Source organism: Oryctolagus cuniculus, chromosome 4 (genome assembly GCF_964237555.1).
Source record: "Oryctolagus cuniculus chromosome 4, mOryCun1.1, whole genome shotgun sequence".
Taxonomy (NCBI): domain Eukaryota; kingdom Metazoa; phylum Chordata; class Mammalia; order Lagomorpha; family Leporidae; genus Oryctolagus; species Oryctolagus cuniculus.
The window spans coordinates 10,390,675-10,409,508 of NC_091435.1; the positions used below are offsets into that span (position 1 = coordinate 10,390,675).

The 18,834-nt window shown below is 51.9% G+C and overlaps 1 protein-coding gene across 2 annotated transcripts in view; it reads right to left on the bottom strand.

Annotated features, from left to right (window-relative positions):
• CLIC6 (chloride intracellular channel 6) overlaps positions 1 to 12,993 on the bottom strand; it is a 48,589-nt gene extending 35,596 nt beyond the window's left edge. Inside the window, exon 1 of one of the 2 annotated variants that reach the window (XM_070071613.1) lies at positions 12,781 to 12,993. In XM_070071613.1, coding sequence (XP_069927714.1) covers positions 12,781 to 12,978 — 198 coding nt within the window. In that variant the 5' untranslated portion in view covers positions 12,979 to 12,993. 2 annotated transcript variants of the gene reach the window in all.
• Positions 12,994 to 18,834: the final 5,841 nt, after the last annotated feature.

An 18,834-nucleotide genomic window follows, 5' to 3' on the forward strand; every position in this document is an offset into this window, starting at 1 on the left:
GGCAAGGCAAACACATCTGCTTCGAGATGCCAAAGAAGACAGTGCAGTAGGGACATCTGGAGCCGCCCGGATGGTGGCTCAGGTACCAGAATGGCAGTAACCGGTCTTCCTCCCCGGTGCTGGTCCCCAGCTGTATTCCTTACCAGCGCCTGCGGGGACGCAATGGTCCCATGCCACGGCACCGTAACAACTGTTCCGTTACTGCGCCCAGAAAGCAGCAGTCTCTGTACATGGAAGCCAACCGGTCAGACTGTGCTGGCTTGGGTGAGGAGCTACGGGGATATAAAGTCTACACTCTGCAAAATATCTCAGGAAGACCCCAGCACCCACAGCTCTCTGCCTGGAGAGAGCCGGGGCGGTCACTCACATACGCATCCGCAGTGCAGGTGGGTGGATAAACCCATTGTCTTGCAGAGGGGAACCAGCGGAGCAGCACAGCCACAGCGTCAGGATCTGGGGTCCAAGTGTCCCCTTGACCTAAGTCCCAGTCTGCTCTTGCCACCTGTGCCAGCTCTGCCCTCCCTGCTCACGCCGGACTGGAACTGTTTCTTCCTGGATCACTCTTAGACTGAAGAATCCAGAGAGCAGGGACTGCATTTGTCCCCATCATTGTACCCCAGCCCCAAGCACAACCTCTGCTACTTGGCAAGGACTCAATACATACACTTAAATACTTACATACACACGTGGGCCCTACACACCAGGTGGCAACTGAGAGGCAGCTTGACTTCTCCTCCATTGATGGACTCAACTCTTACATGAACAACCAACACAGAGGGGAAGAGAAACAGAGAGCCGGGGACAGAGTCCAGAGCCCAAGTATTCTGCATAATCACAGAACTCCTTTAACCTGATGGTTTATCTTTTTTTTTAAGTCTGATTTTATTTTATTTGAGAGGCAGGGAGAGAGGAGATGGGAGTGGGGGGAACTCCCATCCACCGGTTCACTCCCCAAACAACCAGGAGCCGGGAACTCAATCCAGATCTCCCACGTGGGTGGCAAGGATTCAACTACTTGAGCCATCCCTGCTGCCTCCCATGGTACACACTGGCCAGAAGATGGAATACAAGAAGAGCCAGGACTCAAGCCCAGGCACTCTGACATGGGATGTGGGCATTCCAAGCAATGTCTTAGCCACTGCACCAAACGCCCACCCCTAATCTGATACTCCTTACACACACATACGAGCATGAGACCAGACTGCACCCCTGCAGACTGAGTAGCTCTAGACCAAAACAACCAGTGCTTCTCAGTAGAGCCACCTCCTCAGATGCCCAAAATAACCTCTGACGTGTGGGTACCTGAGTTGTCTCTCCCACTCATTAAACATAAGCCAGGTGGGCCCCAGGATCCTCCACCATTCACTGGAGCTCGGCAAACAGGACCTGTCATCAAATTTAGGTCACTTCTTTCAATAGCTAGAAGCATGAAGAGAACCACAGGCTAGGAGACACAACCTCAGAGAACCACAGGCTAGGAGACACAACCTTAGAGAACCACAGGCTAGGAGACACAACCTTGGAGACAACATCCTGGTCTGACAGCACCACGGATGATAGCGTCACAAGGGTTTTGATCTGGGGAACTGAATTCACTTCAGTAGATGCCATACACAGACCAGAGTGACCTGCCTTACATCTTCATATGGGGCACCATGGATGTGAAATGATCCAGTTATCTATACGGTTTAAACTTTGTGCCGAAAAGGAGTTCCTACCACGGAACACAGATTCTGATTCTGAAAGGGCACGTGCTTGATCCCATGTACCGGCTAATTAAAAGGAAAGGGAGGGGGCAGGTGTCGTGGTACAAAGGCAAAGCCACAGCCTGCAAGGCCAGCATCGGGTGTGAGCACCAGTTTGAGAATCAGCTGCTCCAGTTCCAATCCAGCTCCCTGCTAATGTGTCTGGGGAAGCAGCAAAAGATGGCCCACACGCTTGGGCCTCTGTACCCACAAGGGAGAGCCACATGGAGCTGCAGGCTTCTGGCTTTGACCAACCCAGCCCTGGTTGTTGCAACCAACTGAGTGAATCAGCAGGTGGAAGATATTTTATTTATCTATCTATTTATTCTCTATCTCTATCTCTATCTCTCCCCTCCCCCTTCTCTCTGTAATTCTCAGCCTCTCTGCCCTTCAAATAAATAATAAATCTTTACAATAAAAAAAGAAAGGGAGGAAGGCAAGGGTGGCAATACTTAATCCTTCGGGATTTAAGAAGTTATAGAATATAAAGTAAAACACTTAAAGATGTCAGTGAATGAAGCCAAGGGCTCTAAGAGTGTCCCATAGACCATGCTTTGCTTTTCCATGTGGCCACGGCAAGAAATGACTGAAACCAAGAGGATGAAGTACTCCAGGACAAACAGTCACCACACTCCCACCAAGTCACATGAGACAAAGTTCTGACTCCAAAACCCGTATGAACAACCGGCAAAGATCCTACCCAACCAGCTCTCAGAGAAACAGATACTGATCATCTTTAAATATCAGAAAGCGAACTCAACCCCACACATAATAAAAGAAATGTGAATTAAACACAATGGCATCATGTGCCAGCTCTCAGAGTGAGATGGTCGGACGATACGCCGAGTGGGAGGCTGGGGAGACAAGCGCTGGTAGGCAGTGCAGTGCCAAGGGGCCAGTGCTTGCTACTTGGAAGGGAATGCTTGGTACACTTCTTGCTTGGAAGAGGAAATTTGATAAAGGTTACCAAAAAGTTAAATATAAGTACCCGTTCCCCTAGAAATGTCTAAGAACCGAGCTTCCAAATGTAAGTGCACATTTGTGGAGGGATAGTCAGCACACCGTCGCTCAACACATCAAAAAGAGGACACACACTGCCTACACATCCACCTCGGGGGCCTGATTCCAGAGAGCGCACCCAGCACTAGAACACAGTGAACGATTGACAAAGAATGAGGAAGAACCATGGGAACCAACAAGGAAAGATCCCTACGAGGCACCGTTAGAGAGAAAAGGCAAGATAGAGACCAATGCGTTCCCAGCATGCCACCTGGGAGGCTGCATGGGAGGAGGCCGCGTTTGTAGAATGTGTCCACAAATGCTATGACTTCCCCTCTAACAGGTGAGCCTAACTCTACGAGACTCATTCTGTCGAATAAAATGAGGCTTAAGTGGCAGCAGCGTGTGACTTCTGAGACGAAGTCACAAAAGGCACGAAGGCTTTCCTCTTGGTCTCTTTTGGGTCCCTGCTCTGGAAAAGCCAAATGCCATGTCAGGGAGACATAAACACAGCCCTACAAGAGGGAAAGAGAGAGAGAGAGACATCTTCTATCTGCTGGTTCACTCCCCAGATGGCCACAATGGCTAGGGCTGTGTTGGGCTGAAGCTGGGAGCCAGGAACTTCATCCAGATCTCCCATGTGGGTGGCAGAGGCGCAAGGACTTGGGCCATCCTCTGCTGCTTTCCCAGGCACATTAGCTGGGAGCCAGATTGGAAGTGGAGTTGCCGGGACTTGAATCAATGCCTCAATATGGGATGCTGGTATTGTGGGCAGCAGTTTAACCAGCTGCACCACAACACCAACCCCTGAATAATCTATTACTTGCAGCTGAACACACTCCTAATGAGATTCTTCCCAACCTTACATTTGTATATCATAGTCTAACAGTAGCTGGAGAACAAACACTAAATGCAATAAGTACTTTGAATGAACTAAATTATGAACACAGGCCAGTGGCAAGCACAGGGTGTCTCTTGGTAGCTGTCTGCGTGGTGGCAGCTCCTTTTGCTGCTCCTACTCAACCTCCAACTCCTTCTGTTCCTTCCAGCATCGAGGGTCTCTTAGGGGCTGAGACCTCCGACACTGATGAGCAAACGGCTTCATGGTCTCTGCACTGCCACAGAGAACACACCACGCCCGACACGGCACGTTGCTCAACACCTGTTCTCCATGCCAGATGGCAAGCCCTGGGACAGCAAGGATCTTCTCGCTCTTGCCTGTTGTGGTTTGCACTTGGCCCTGAAAGTTAATGTATTGAGAACTTGCCGCCCAAAATCATGTCAACGGTACTTGGAGGCAGGGCCTTTGTGAGGTCATCAGGGTTAGATGAGTTCATGAGCATGGACCCTAGGCTGGCATCCGGGGCTTTGTGAGAAGAAGGAGGGAGAGTCCAGCTGATGTGCCTATTCCGTCTGGTCTCACCGTGGGATGCCTCTGCAGTGTTACGATGTAGCCAGCAGGCCCTCACCTGAGGTCGAGCAGATGCCAGCACCACATTGTGGATGTCCCAGCCTCCAGAACCAGGAGCTAAACAAAATTCTATTCTTTAAAAAGTACATAGCCTGGAACCAGCACTGTAGCATAGCAGGGAAAGCCGCCACTCGTGGTACCAGCACACCATATGGGCACTGGCTTGAGTTCCAGCTGCTCCATTTCCCATCCAGCTCCCTGCTAATGCCGCCTGGGAAGGCAGCGGAAGATGGCCCAAGTACTTGGGCCCCTGCACCCATGTGGGAGATCCAGAAGAAGCTCTTGGCTCCAGCCTGGTCCAGCTCTAGCCGTTGCAGCTATTTGGGAAGTGAACCAGTGGATGAAAGATCTTCTCTCTGTTTCTCCCTCTAGCTCTGTAACTCAGCCTTTCAAATAAAATAAATCTTTAAAAATAAAAGTACATAGTCTCAGGTACTTAGTTATAGCAACAGGAAGTAGACTAAGACACCTGCCAATGTTTCCTCTGTCTCTAGCCTCATGCCCAGCACCCCAGTGGGTGGCAAATCCACAAACACTGAATTAATGCGCTAACTAGGGCATGGTGCCCTGCATGGACCTGATGCAGGGACCAGATCCCTCCAGATCCTATGTCTTATCTGCTATCCACCATCAAAGGGCAAATTCTCAGACTTACAGGGTCTGCCTGGGGTAGAGTATTCCGAAGGCACCCTGCAGGTCTTCAGATAGTCAAGGAGACAGGGGATCTGAGCAGACCCCAGGGAGGAAGGCTGCCTGTGAGAAACCCAGGACCCGAGTTCACTAAGGACCTCGTGAGGCCAGCGCACACAGTGGTCCACCCAGACAGGGACGGGGGCTACAGCATGCATTCTGTGCACACAACGGGGCTGCGCCACAAACTCCCAAAGCCCCCAGCATCTGTGGCCCTGTTGCCAAGATGACAGAAGGAGGGTGGCTCTGTCCCCTCACACAAGGACACCAGAATGGGACAGTGGGGAACTGGGCTTGGGTCTAAATTCTGCCTCTCACTAGCATTGTCACCCTGGCGCCATCAGCTGTCCACCTGACCACCTACCCAGCAAGGTGCAAAAGCACTAAGTGAAGTCTACTGTGAGCCCACTGCAGGGCTAGCTGCTGAGAGAGCGGGGGAGTAGGATGTGGCCTCACTCCGGGGGCGAGGGGTGAGCACCAGCCCCAGGGTACAGGTGCATACACCTGGGTGTGTAAGAGACGAGCAAGGAACCGGCGCCATGGCACACTAGGTTAATCCTCCGCCTGAGGTGCCAGCATCTAGTCCCGGTTGCTCCTCTTCCTGTCCAGCTCTCTGCTGTGGCCTGGGAGGGCAGTGGAGGATGGCCCAAGTGCTTGGGCCCTGCACCCGCATGGGAGATCAGGAGGAAGCACCTGGCCCCTGGCTTCAGATTGGGGCAGCTCCAGCCATTGCAGCCATTTGGAGAGTGAACCAAAGGTAGGAAGACCTTTCTCCCTGTCTCTCACTGTCTGTAATTCTACCTGTCAAAACAGAGAGAGAGAGAGAGAGAGAGAGAAGCAAGAAACCATGTTCTACCCATGTTCACCCTGAGTGACCCTGTGCTGATTTCATATATGAAATGCACTAGCAGGTTTCTTGCGGCAAAACAGAAAATAAATCTTTGTTAAGGTTGGCTTTAGGGGAGATGTAAAGTCACAGAAGTTCACCTTTGCTCATTTTCCTTCAGAACACAGGACAAAGACAAGGTTAAGAAACTACATCTCCCTGAGAAGATATCCCAATGTACTCTCCCCACAGCACAAGGTGGAGAGAGCCACGGCCTAATGGTCTACCCAGCGCCACCAGTGGCTGATCTCGTCTCCCTGTTGCGTAGGAATATCTGCTGGGCTGGCACTGCAGCTCACTTGGCTAATCCTCCACCTGTGGCGCCGGCACTCCGGGTTCTAGTCCCAGTTGGGGTGCCGGATTCTGTCCCAGCTGCTCCTCTTCCTGTCCAGCTCTCTGCTGTGGCCCAGGAAGGCAGTGGAGGATGGCCCAAGTGCTTGGGCCCTGCACCACCCACATGGGAGACCAGGAGGAAGCACCTGGCTCCTGGCTTCAGATTGGTGCAGCACACCAACCACAGTGGCCATTTAGGGGGTGAACCAACAGAAGGAAGACCTTTCTCTCTGTCTAACTCTGCCTGTAAAAAAAAAAAGAAAGAAAAAAAAAAAAGAAAAAAGAATACCGGCTGGCTGGCTTGCTTGCTTGATTGATTGATCATTTCTGGATTTCTGAGATACAGTGCTTATCCAAAGGCCACGACTTTCCTGAACCTTACTTTTTCTATAAGATCTCAGTTTTATCTCTTTGTGAAACCCCAATGGGATGGCAAATGGAAACCCCAGCCCAGGATTAGTCATTGGTCACAGTGAGAGTATTTAACATCATGTGAAACTTACCAAGAAATCCGTATCTCAGACGGCCCACCCCTCGAACCTCACTCAAAGGGGCCAAAGCTAAGCCCAACTCCTTGGTAGCTAAATCCCCCACACACACGCTGCTGAAGTCCTTACGTTCCCCTGGTGTGATGCAGCTGTCACGCTGTCATGTTGAGTTTTCACGGCATTGCCTTGCCTTTTTAGGAATAAAGAAAAAACAAAAAAACTTCCTCACTATCCTGCAAGGTTCTCCTAAAATTTATGACAAGTAATTAGCACTTCTTGGAGAAAGAAAAACTGAAGACTAGTGTGTTGAGTGACTGCTTTATGGCACAATAATTCAGGGAGGTGTTCTTTGGTCTGTTTGTATATTCCTGGCCCTCTAACAAGAATTCATTCTTGCATACTTATCAAATAAAATGAAATGACAGGCTAATAACAAGACTGTTCTCATAATGATGCAGAATGTAATCTATCGAGTGCTTAAAACTAGAAGCAGATTTGAGACAGTTGGTATTACATATAGCAACATATCATTACTTTCCGGTATACTGTAACCAACATATGTATTTTTTAAAAATAGGAAAAAATGTAAAAGCCACAAGTTCACAAATAGAACAAGGGCTAATTGATGGAAGATGCTTATGAAGGCCTCCTCGGGGGAGGAGTATTCTCCATAAAGAACAGCTCTGTGTTGGGGCTGACGCTGTGGTGTAGCGGGTAAAAGCCGCCATCTGCAGTGCAGGCATCCCATCTGGGCGCCAGTTCAAGTCCCGGCTGCTCCACTTCCTATCCAGCTCTCTGCTATGGCCTGGGAAAGCAGTAGAAGATGGCCCAAGGCCTTGGGCCCCTGCATCCACGTGGGAGACCTGGAGGAAGCTCCTGGTTCCTGGCTTTGGATAGACTCAGTTCCGGCAGTTGCAGCCAACTGGGGAGTGAACCAGTGGATGGAAGACATCTCTCTCTCTCTCTCTCTCTCTCTCTCTCAGCAACGTGGGAAAGGCTGAATCCGGTACAGAAATCCTATTTCAATGAACTCAAGCATTTTAAGGCCAGTAGTACAGACTCAGAAGATACAACAGTCTAAAGGATTTTTGCTTGTTTCTTGCTTTGAGGTCTCCTGATCTCCCGTTTTCAAAGAGAACCATCAGCAGGATAGATGGCATCCAGAAGCCTTCCATTCCTACTAGGCACATTCTACGTGATCTACACTAGGACCCAGTCTCACTGGAGAGCTAGCTGTTTCTTTAAGAGAGAGAGAGAGAGGACAACTGAGCACCAGGTCCATCATCAGAGGTGGATGAGCTGCCCAGGACCTGCCCTTAAACTGCTCCCCGGCACGATCTGAAGACATCAGCTATTTCACCTCTCATCGCATTCTTATCTCCAAATAACAGAGGTAATTAGGGTGACCAGAATGACTGTCCCTTAAAAAAAAATAGAGGCCGGCTGGCACCGCGGCTCACTAGGCTAATCCTCCGCCTTGCGGTGCCGGCACACCGGGTTCTAGTCCCGGTCGGGGCGCCGGATTCTGTCCCGGTTGCCCCTCTTCCAGGCCAGCTCTCTGCTGTGACCAGGGAGTGCAGTGGAGGATGGCCCAGGTGCTTGGGCCCTGCACCCCATGGGAGACCAGGAGAAGCACCTGGCTCTTGCCATCGGATCAGCGCGGTGCACTGGCCGCAGCACGCCGACCATGGCAGCCATTGGAGGGTGAACCAATGGCAAAGGAAGACCTTTCTCTCTGTCTCTCTCTCTCACTGTCCACTCTGCCTGTCCAAAAAAAAAAAAAAAAAAAATAGAGGCCAAGAATGCAATGCGGAAGAGGCTGTCTCTGTGCAAAAGCAATGAGACCGCACGGCACCAAGAAGATGCCAAAGCCAGAGCTCATGTTTCCCCTACGCTGCGGGGAAGCCAGGCGCTGTCCTGGATGCCACTTCTGTCCCTGTTTTATGGATCAGACAACAAAGTCACGGCAAGGTTAAGGCACTTGCCCAAGGTCACACAGCAAGAAAGTGGCAGTGGTGGGATTTGATTCCAGACTCACTGCACTATACCAAAGAAACCGCCTGGTACAGGCAGCCCACCGGCCACTCAAATCCCCTGTTCCATCCCACACCTGCGGTCTGACCGGAGATAAGGCAACATCTCACAGAGGAGGGAAGAGACACAGCATGCATCGGCCAGGGCTACATGGGAGTGCAGCTTCAACATGGGGACTCGCAGCTCAGACTGGGGTTGGAAAAGTCCCCCCCGAGGAAACCAGGCTGAGTCTTGGACATTTAACAGACAACCAGGCAGGCAGCAGGGATCGGGGTGCTGGGGAAAAACTCCATTGGCGAAAAATTTCAAGGCAGGAAAGAGTGTGGTTCTCACAAGAAACAGGAAGTAGTTGGAAACCTCTGGGCTAGCAGGACCCTGAGTGACCAAGCCAGGGGCCTCCCAGCAACACCACGGGAAAGCTGCAGAGAAAGGAGGCAGAAAAACATCACAAAGGATCTTGTGGTCTGGCTAGAGAGTGTGGAAATTCTGCAGTAAACAACTGAAGAATGGAACACGAAGAAAATGGTCAGATCTTTATCCTGCTCACTGGTCCTTAAGAAGGGACTGGATGGGGCTGGTGCTATGGTGTGGGAGGCCAAATCTCCACCTGTGGTGCCGGCATCCCATAGAGATGCAGGTTCTTGTCTTGGCTGCTACACTTCTGATCCAGCCCCCTGCTATGGCCTGGGAAAGCAGTGGAGGATGGCCAAGTGCTTGGGCCGCTGGACCTGCGTAGGAGACCAGGAAGAAGCTCCCGGCTCCTGACTTCAGATCAGCCCAGCTCTGACTGTTGCATCCATTTGGGGAGTGAACCAGCAGTTGGGAGACCTTTGTCTCTGACCCTCCCTTTCTGTCTGTAACTCTACCTGTCAAATAAATATATAACATCGGCCAGCGCTGCAGCTCACTAGGCTAATCCTCCACCTGCGGCGCCGACACCCCGGGTTCTAGTCCCAGTTGGGGCACCGGATTCTGTCCCGGTTGCTCCTCTTCCAGTCCAGCTCTCTACTGTGGCCCGGGAGTGCAGTGGAGGATGGCCCAAGTGCTTGGGCCCCTGCACCCGCATGGGAGACCAAGAAGCACCTGGCTCCTGGCTTCGGATCAGCGCAGCGCACCAGCTGTAGCAGCCATTTGAGGGGTGAACCAACAGAACGAAGACCTTTCTCTCTGTCTCTTTCTCTCTCACTGTCTAACTCTGCCTGTCAAAAATAAATAAATAAATAAATAACATCTTTTTAAAAAAGTGACTAGAGTGGAGAGAGTTGAAAATGGAAGCAGGAAACTACTGAGGAAGCCTTGACTGTATTTCAAAACTGTAATAAGAGCCATCTGCTGGAAACACGTAGTCATGCCACCAGAGCCACAGGAAATTTCTTAGAGGCGGCAAAGAGGAGCAGACCTGGGGCCATCCAGCAACAGGTGCAGAGCCTTCCCGTGCCGTTCTAGGGCTTGTCCCTGCAGGATATGTTCCCGTCCTCATTTTACAGAGTCCTTGGGTTTTATTTAAAAAAAAAAAAAAAAAAAGCTGGGAACAGGGAACAGCACCTGCCTGCTCTTCCCCAAGTCCCTTGCCACCCAAAAAGTTCTGAAAATTCTGATGTTAAACATTTTGGGAGAATTTCTTTTTTTTTTAATTAAAGATTAATTTATTTATTTGGAAGACAGAGAGAGGCAGAGACAGAGAGAGAAGAGATATTCCATCTGCTGGTTCACTCCCAAAATGCCCCCCCAGAGTCAGGGGCCAGGAGCTTCTGCCCAGTCTCCCACCAGGGTGCAGGGGCCCAAACACTTGGGCCACCCTCTACTGCTTTCCCAGGCCAGAGCAGGGAGCTGGATCGGAAGTGGAACAGCCAGGACTCCAAGAGGCCTCCTTGTGGGATGCCGGCACAGCGGGAGGCGGCTTTACCAGCTCCGCCCTAGCACCAACTGGGGTTTGTTTTCCCTTATTAGATTTTGTTTATATTCCCAGCAAGGGGGTCGGGCCAGAACTGGCTCCAGTAAGCCTGAGAGTATTTCTAAGGGATTACTGGTCGACCTGCAGTGCACATTCTTGACCCTATTGTCCCCAGCTTTCCTGGAGCTGGCCAAAGGTCTTCACAAAAGGGCTTTTTTTTTTCTTTTAAACAAAGCTCCTGGTATGAGTTGGACTTGGTGCATTTTTGATGTCTTGCAAAAAAAAAAAAATGCTTCTTTAAACTGACACTTCCTGAGTCGTGTCTCTACAGACCCCGGCTCTCTTCGGTTTGAAGTGGGGTTGAGAATAGGAACTGGAGGCAGATGATGCTGGAGCTTCTGGCATCGCGGATGTTCCAGAACAAAGGTTAGAACGCTCACGGAATAGCGAAGCTTTCGCTTCCCTCCCAAACTTGCAGGATCCGTCCTACCAGAAGGAAGTGTGTTTCTGGAACGGAACACGCTGGCCAGCCCCCGGGGCCTCTGGGATTCGCGTCCTGGGGACACTCCCCACGGGGCACCGACCCGTGTCTGTCCCCACCTCGGGCACCACCGCGTCCTTTGCCAGGAGGCCTTTGAGCACCCACAGGAGTGTCGCTTTTCAAACGTATTCCCTACATTAATTCTTTAATAACAACCTCCCGTTCGGGACAAAGGGTAGTGGAACGCGGGTCCCACAGCCCCCACCCCAAGCCGCCAAGCCCAGGCGCCTTCCCCAAAGGCCGGCTGCGCGCGGCGGTTCTCCGATCCGAGACGAGCCCGGTTACCTTGACGAAGAGGGTGATGTCGTGCTCCTGGCCCGGGTCCCCCTCCTCCGACGCCTCGCCGTCCTCCCCGCGGCCGTTCGCCGGCCCCTCGCCGCGCTGGCCGCCCTCCTCCGCCGCCAGGTGGTTGCTGAGCTCCGCCTCCGGCTGCGCAGCCCGCGTGGACGCGGCCGCCTCCCCGTCGGGGCTGCGATCCGGGGGCCTCTCCTCTTCCTCGCTCTGCGTCTCGGGGCCCGGCTCCTGCCTCTCCGCCTGCTGCTCCGTCTCCTCCTGGGGCCGGCCCTGGTCCCCGTCCTCGCCCGCCGCGTCCTCGGACCCCTCCGGCTCCCGGGTCCCCGCCGCCTCCTCCGCGGCTGCGTCCTCCACAGACTCCCCTGGGCTGTGCCCCTCGCTCTCCGCCGCCGCGACCTCAACCGCCTCGGACCTGGGCTGGGGGCTGCCAGCCCCAAGATCCTGGGGTTCACCTCCGGCCCCGTGCGCCCCTCCCGCCGGTCCCTCCGCGTCCATGCTGCCCCCCGCGTCCACGCTGCCCCCCGCGTCTATGCTGCCCCCTGCGTCCACGTTGCGCCCGGTGTCTATGCTGCCCCCCGCGTCCACGCTGCCCGCCGCGTCCACGCTGCCCCCCGTGTCTATGCTGCCCCCCGCGTCCACGCTGCCCCCCGCGTCCATGCTGCCCCCCGCGTCTATGCTGCCCCCCGCGTCCACGCTGCCCGCCGCGTCCACGCTGCCCCCCGCGTCTATGCTGCCCTCCGCGTCTACGCTGTCCCCCGGCACCGCCTCCTCCTGCGCCCCTGGGGCCGCAGGGGCCGCGGCCTGCCCTTCAGCCTCCCCGGCAGCCTCGCCCCGCAGCTCGCAGTCAGGGCCCGACTCCTCCACCTGCTTCCCGCCGCTCCCCTCTTCCCCTAGCTGGGGGGCCTTGGTGCCCTCCGGGGCGCCCTCCGACTCGCTCTGCGCCCCCTTCGCGTCCGGCGTCTTGCCCCCAGATTCTGTGCCAGCATCCGGCGCCTGCTCGCCGGCGCCCTCTCCGTCCCGCCCGCCGCCTGCTTCCTCCGTAGCCCCGGCCGTGGCGGCTGCGCCCGCCCCCTCGCCACTGGGCGCCTTTGCAGCTCCCTCGCTCGCCTCCGGGCCCGCGGGGTCCGGTTCTCCCGGTCTCTCCTCCAGGAGCGCTGAGCCCTCGGGCGGCCCCTGGGGACTCGGAGCGCCTCCCTCTGGCTCCGCGGTCTCGGCCATGGCCGCAGATCCCTGCCCTTGACCGGAGACCCCTCTTTGCCGCTGCCGAGGGTGCGGGTGGTGCTGAGCGAAGGGCGCGGTGCCAAGGTCCAGGGGGCCCCTTCGGGAGGGCTCCCCGCTCGGGGCTCAGGCGCTAGGGTTTAGCACCGGCTGCGCGGAGCCGAATCCGCTGCGCCCCTACGCGCACCTGTCCCAGGTTAACTCTGGATTCTTCCTCCGTGCTTGCTTCTCCCCGACTGCCCGCGGGGGATCCCAATCTAGACGCGCAGGGCCCGCGGAGGTGGAGCGCACAGCTGGAGAGGGAGCGTCGCTCCCGCACCCCTGGAAGTGCCGGGCCGGCTGTGCTGTCCTGGGGTTGGTGAGAAGTTCTTGGTGCCAACTCCATCCCCCTGGGGCTCGGGCGGGGTTTGCTTTTCCCCCTTCCCCCTTCCCATGTTTATTGGCCACCGGGAACCTGACCAATGACCAATGGCCGCCTTGCTTGTGTGGCGCTTGTGGATTTTAGGGGAAAGATCTTGGCTTCACTTCCAGTTCCACAGCCATGTAAATCGCCTCCAAACGCACCCAAACACCCAAGTCCCACCTTACCCGAGAAGCGAAACCCCGCGCTCCCCCAGTACCCAACAGAAGATGCCCAGGTTGTGCCTGGGTGTCCCAGAGCAAGAGCGGAAATCCCAGAGGAAAAAAAAACAGGGGAGGCCCCCCGCTGCCTTCCGGTGTCTCCGGGGTCCTCCTGAGAGTCCCCAGAGGTCCCGAATACAGGCGCCAAAGGAACCAGTCCAGCTGCTCTGCCCAGAGGCCTCTGCTTGGCACAGGGCGCCTGCCTCTCCAGGCGCGACAAGTACAGGGCGTCCTGCCCTGAGGTGGGGAAGGTGCTGGCCCTCAGCTTCCTGGTCTCAGAAGACCAGGAGTCTATGGATCTTGTGCGTTCTCTGAAGATTCTCTAAACCCATGGCCGGGGCCTTGGCCTCAGGGCTGTGGGTAAAGGGCTTGGGGGAGCTCAGGGCAGGGAGGAGAACATCCAAGGTCTGAAAGGGGAGCTATGAAATTCACTGGATGGGGGCTAGCGCTGTGGCATAGTGGGTAAAGCCGCTGCCTGCAGTGCCAGCAGCCCGTATAGGCGCCGGTTCTAGACCTGGCTGCTCCACTTCCAATCCAGCTCCCTGCTGTGGCCTGGGAGAGCAGTGGAAGATGGCCCAAGTCCTTGGGCCCCTGCACCCGCGTGGGAGACCCGAAAGAAGCTCCTGGCTCCTGGCATCGGATCGGCATAGCTCTGGCCATTGCAGCTAATTGAGGAGTGAACCAGCGGATGGAAGACCTCTCTCTCTCTCTCTCTCTGCCTCTGCTTCTCTCTCTGTGTAACTCTGACTTTCAAATAAAATAAGTAAATTTTTGTTTAAAAAATTCACTGGATGGGGAATCACCAGGTTTGCAAACCAGATACCTCCTTCCTTAAAAAAAAATGAGGTGATGGTGAAAATGTACAGAAGCTTGCTGTGGACCAGTGTAGGCCCTGTGGGTTACAGTGAGGAACTGGGTTAACCAAGACCACAAGGACCAGGAGTGTTGCAGTGGGTGTCTCAGTTTGAGGCGTCACACTGCCCTGATGCGCATTCACCGATGGCGTCTGCACGGGGTTCTGCTTCCGTGGAGAGAGCAGAGGGTACGGCTCAGATTCGCACATCTGACCATTGCCAGGCGTCTCCTGTGCAATCCCACTGCCTGTCACTGGTGGACGACAGGAGCTGTGGTGTGAAGGTGTGCCCTGAAGTTCAAGTGTTGCAAACTTGCTCCCCAAATTCGTACACTGAGGGTATTTAGAGACAGACCCTCTGTGGGTAATTAGGCTTAGATGAAGTGGTAGGGGCAAAGACTCCATCAATGGCTTTATGAGAAGAGGAAGAAAGATCCAAGCTGGTGCACCTGCTCTGTCTCACCCACGCGATGCCTTCCCCGTGTTATGAGGCAGCAAGAAGGCTCCCATTAGATCCAACACCTTTAAAATAAAATATTTATCCATTTGTTTATTTGAATGGCAGAGTTACAGAGAGGCAGAGGCAGAGAAAGATCTTCCATCCATTGGTTCACTCCCCAAATGGCTGCAATGGCTGAGCTGGGCCAATCCCAAGCAAGGAGCCAGGAACTTCTTCCCAATCTCCAGCGTGGGTGCAGGGGTCCAAACACGTGGGCCGTCTTCTGTTTCTTTCCTGGTGCATTACCAGGGAGCTGGATTGGAAGTGGAGCAGCCGGAACCCCAACTGGCGCCCACATGGCAGCCCCAACCGCTACTCCACAGCACTGGCCTCTGAATTCGGAACCTTGATCTTGTACTTTCAGACCTCCAGAACTGGGGGAATAAATTTCTGTTCTTTATAAATCACCCTGTCTGGGGTATTCTGTGATAGCAGCATGAAGCAAAGTAAGACAGCAGGTCGACAGCAGCCCACCTGTCCCCCAGGTTTGCCCTTCCTGGGAAAGACAGGCCAGAAGCTCTGTCACACAAAGCAGCATCTACAGGCCAGCGCCGAGGCTCACTAGGCTAATCCTCAGCCTGCGGTGCCGGCACCCCGGGTTCTAGTCCCGATTAGGGCGCCGGATTCTGCCCCGGTTGCTCCTCTTCCAGTCCAGTTCTCTGCTGTGGCCCGGGAAGGCAGTGGGGCCCTGCACCCGCATGGGAGACCAGGAGGAAGCACCTGGCTCCTGGCTTCAAATCGGCGCAGCGCTCCTGTCATGGCGGCCATTTAGGAGGTGAACCAACGGAAAAAGGAAGACCTTTCTCTCTGTCTCTCTCTCTCACTGTCCACTCTGCCTGTCAAAAAATAAATAATGAAAAAAACCAGCATCTACACAACGCACAGCCCCCACTCGGGTGAGCTGGTCAGACACATCACACACAGCTCAGCAGGAGCTGCGGGCTCCTGGAAGGAACAGCTCTCTCACCTATTTCTGAAACAAAGATGAAGCCAGCACACGCAGCCGCAAGCAACAACCACAGAACTGGCTTCCAGCAGCTTGTGCAAGCCTTGTGAGCCCAGATGTGTTTCAGGGTGCTTAGAAAGCTGGTAGAGCAGACGCCAAGATGGCAGAATAGGAAGGGAGCTTACTGCTGTAGTCCAGGGGAAGATAGTTTAAAATAATGAGAAGAGAGTCCAACCTCAGGGAAGAGTTAGGGAGAAAAGGGCAGAGTAAACTCTGTGCCAGTTAGAGGGACAGTGTGGATCTACGTGGAGGGTGTGGACGCGCACGACTCAGGACCAGCTCCAGCATTGGAGAGTGAGGTGAGACCAGGCTGCAGCAGCCCAAGCCACGAGGGACAAAACTGTGGGAAGAATAAAAAATAAAAAATGCAGTGGAAAGCCTTAGCAGACTTGGTGAAAAAGAAGAAAGAATATCCGAGTTAGAAGACAAATCTCTGGAAATTTTACAGTCGGACCAAATAAAAGAAGAAGAAATTAGAAAACTAAAAACCAGTGTTGGAGATTTATGGGATACTATCAAACGACCCAACGTACGGATCTTAGGAGTTCCTGAAGGTGTGGAGAGAATGGATTAGAAAAACTTTTTAGTGAAATAATAACAGAACACTTCCCTAATTTGGAGAAAAAAGGGACTTCCAAGTACAGGCAGCATATAAAATTCCTAATAGACATGACCAGAGAAGCTCTTCATCATGACATATTGGTTCTAACTCTCCACAGTAAAACATAAAGATCCTAAAATGTGCGTGAGATAAACGCCAGATTACTCTCAGAGGATCTCCAATTAGACTCACAGCTGACTTCTCATCAGAGACCCCACAGGCTAGGAGAGAATGATGAGATATTTTCCAGTTTAAAGAGAAAAAACTGTCAGCCCACAATACTGTACCCTGCAAAGCTCTCATTTATGAATGAATGTGAAATAAAGACCTTCCATGACAAACAGAAATTGAAAGAAGTTGTCACCACTAGTCCAGCCTTACAAAAGATGTTTAAGGATGTGTTACACACAGAGACACAGAAACATGGTCATCACCATGAAAGAAGGTGAAGGCAGAAACTCTTCCAGTAAATGTACAAAGGACATCCAAGGTAAATAATAGGAACATTTATGGAAAAATGGCAGGGAAAGTCTATCGTTCCTTAGATTTCAGAATATCCTGTTACTGGGAATCTATCCACATATTAAGGCATTTTTAAAAAAGAAGGCATTTATTATATTGGACCAACTTTTTTTTTTCTTTTATTACATCCCATTTGCATGATTACAGTGTTAGTCTTAGTTCTTATGTCTTTGGGCAGAAGAGTGCTTCAGTTATTTTAGATGAATTTTTCCCTGTCTTTGAAGCTCAGTGTGTACATGTGTTGTTGCCATAAAGGAAAGTGCTTGGGTTTGCATTACTTGAATACTTGAAAACTGAAATTGATGACACGTTCTATAATGAATCAGGTTTTTATTTCAGATAAAATTATAAATGAAATAAAGATTTGCACTACTTAAAGGTTGCTTATAAGGACTGTGGACACTTTTGTGTTTGAGGCATCAAAATTCAAGTGTTTACTAGCGTTTCTCCTGAAATCCTGCTCTTCAGTGCCTCACGCATTGACTCTTATTATTGATGCTGTAAAGCAGCAGGGTTAAAGTGTCATTGTATCTGTGCTCATTATGAATCCCATAGCTTTAGTAGTTACTTAGTGTCATTTTTTTTTTTTGGACAGGCAGAGTGGACAGTGAGAGAGTGAGAGAGAGAGAGAGAGAGAGAAAGGGTCTTCCTTTGCCGTTGGTTCACCCTCCAATGGCCGCCGCGGCCAGCACACTGTGGCCAGCGCATGGTGCTGGTCCAAAGGCAGGAGCCAGGTGCTTCTCCTGGTCTCCCATGGGGTGTAGGGCCCAAGCACTTGGGCCATCCTCCACTGCACTCCTGGGCCATAGCAGAGAGCTGGCCTGGAAGAGGGGCGACCGGGACAGAATCCGGCGCCCCGACAGGGACTAGAACCTGGTGTGCCGGCGCCGCAAGGCGGAGGATTAGCCTAGTGAGCCGCAGCGCCAGCCTCTTAGTGTCATTTTTTGGTTATTATTTTACCCACAAGTGGCCTTTTAGATACTTTTAATCATTTTAATAAGTTGTCCATAAAAATTCACCATATTATATACTGTATTTGAACTAGCTAGTGAACAGTAAGAAAAAAACTGGCTTATTGAGACTTTACATATTCTATTAGTTAAATTTTAAAATTTTTAATAAAGGAACTTTCAGAGATAAGTTGAGACTCGATAGTATCCATTAACCTAGCTCCTGTGACCTGGAGAGGAACCCTGGAAGCAGTAGCGGACAGGTGAAGGTATTTACTTGCCATGGTTGTAGTTGTGCTGAGTGCGTACCTAAGTACAGGTGGCAACACACGGACATTTTGTTGCCCAGTAATCTGGAGTAGTATCCTGCATTCGTCTGTACTAAAATAACCATAAATTGATGGAGTCTACACAGAAGAAACTTTATGACTGTGCTGTATTTGGGAGCTCTTGTACAGCTAGGTAAAGTCTCCATGATACAAAGTGTTTGGATTTTAAAATTTATTATTAGAACTAAAAAAAAAAAAAAAAGAAAAGAAACTATCAACTCCCAACTTGACTCTCACTGGGATTAAACATGACAATAGGTCTGATCTGATTTCATCATCATTAAAAAAAAATCATCTATTATTTTTCACTTTATGTTTCTGTGTGGGAGCAAACTGTTGAAATCCTTACTTAATGTATACTAAGCTGATCTTCTGTATATTAAGATAATCGAAAATGAATCTTGATGTGAATGGAAGGGGAGAGGGAGTGGGAAAGGGGAGGGTTGTGGGTGGGAGGGACGGTATGGGGGGGAAGCCATAGTAATCCATTATTCGTACTTTGGAAACTTATATTCATTAAATAAAAGTTAAAAAAAAAAAGAACTAAGAAGACATGGCATTATTCCATGTGCTTAAATGATAACTTGCTTATTGAGTTTTAGAAAAAAATATGAAATGAGTAATTGTCACTGTGTTAGCTGTAATATTATATTTGCAAGTTGTACATAATGCTTAAATCTGTGTTTCTCCAATGTGAACCCTCGTTGTCTAACGCTGCTTTGTGTATACCATAAGTGCTACAAATAGTCTCAGCACTGAACATGTATTGATACCTCTCAAATGAGTGCAACCTTTGTCGCAGGTGTTTTGATATGCCTCAGAAGGTATCCCAGTCTCTGAGAATTTTTTAATCTGTTTGG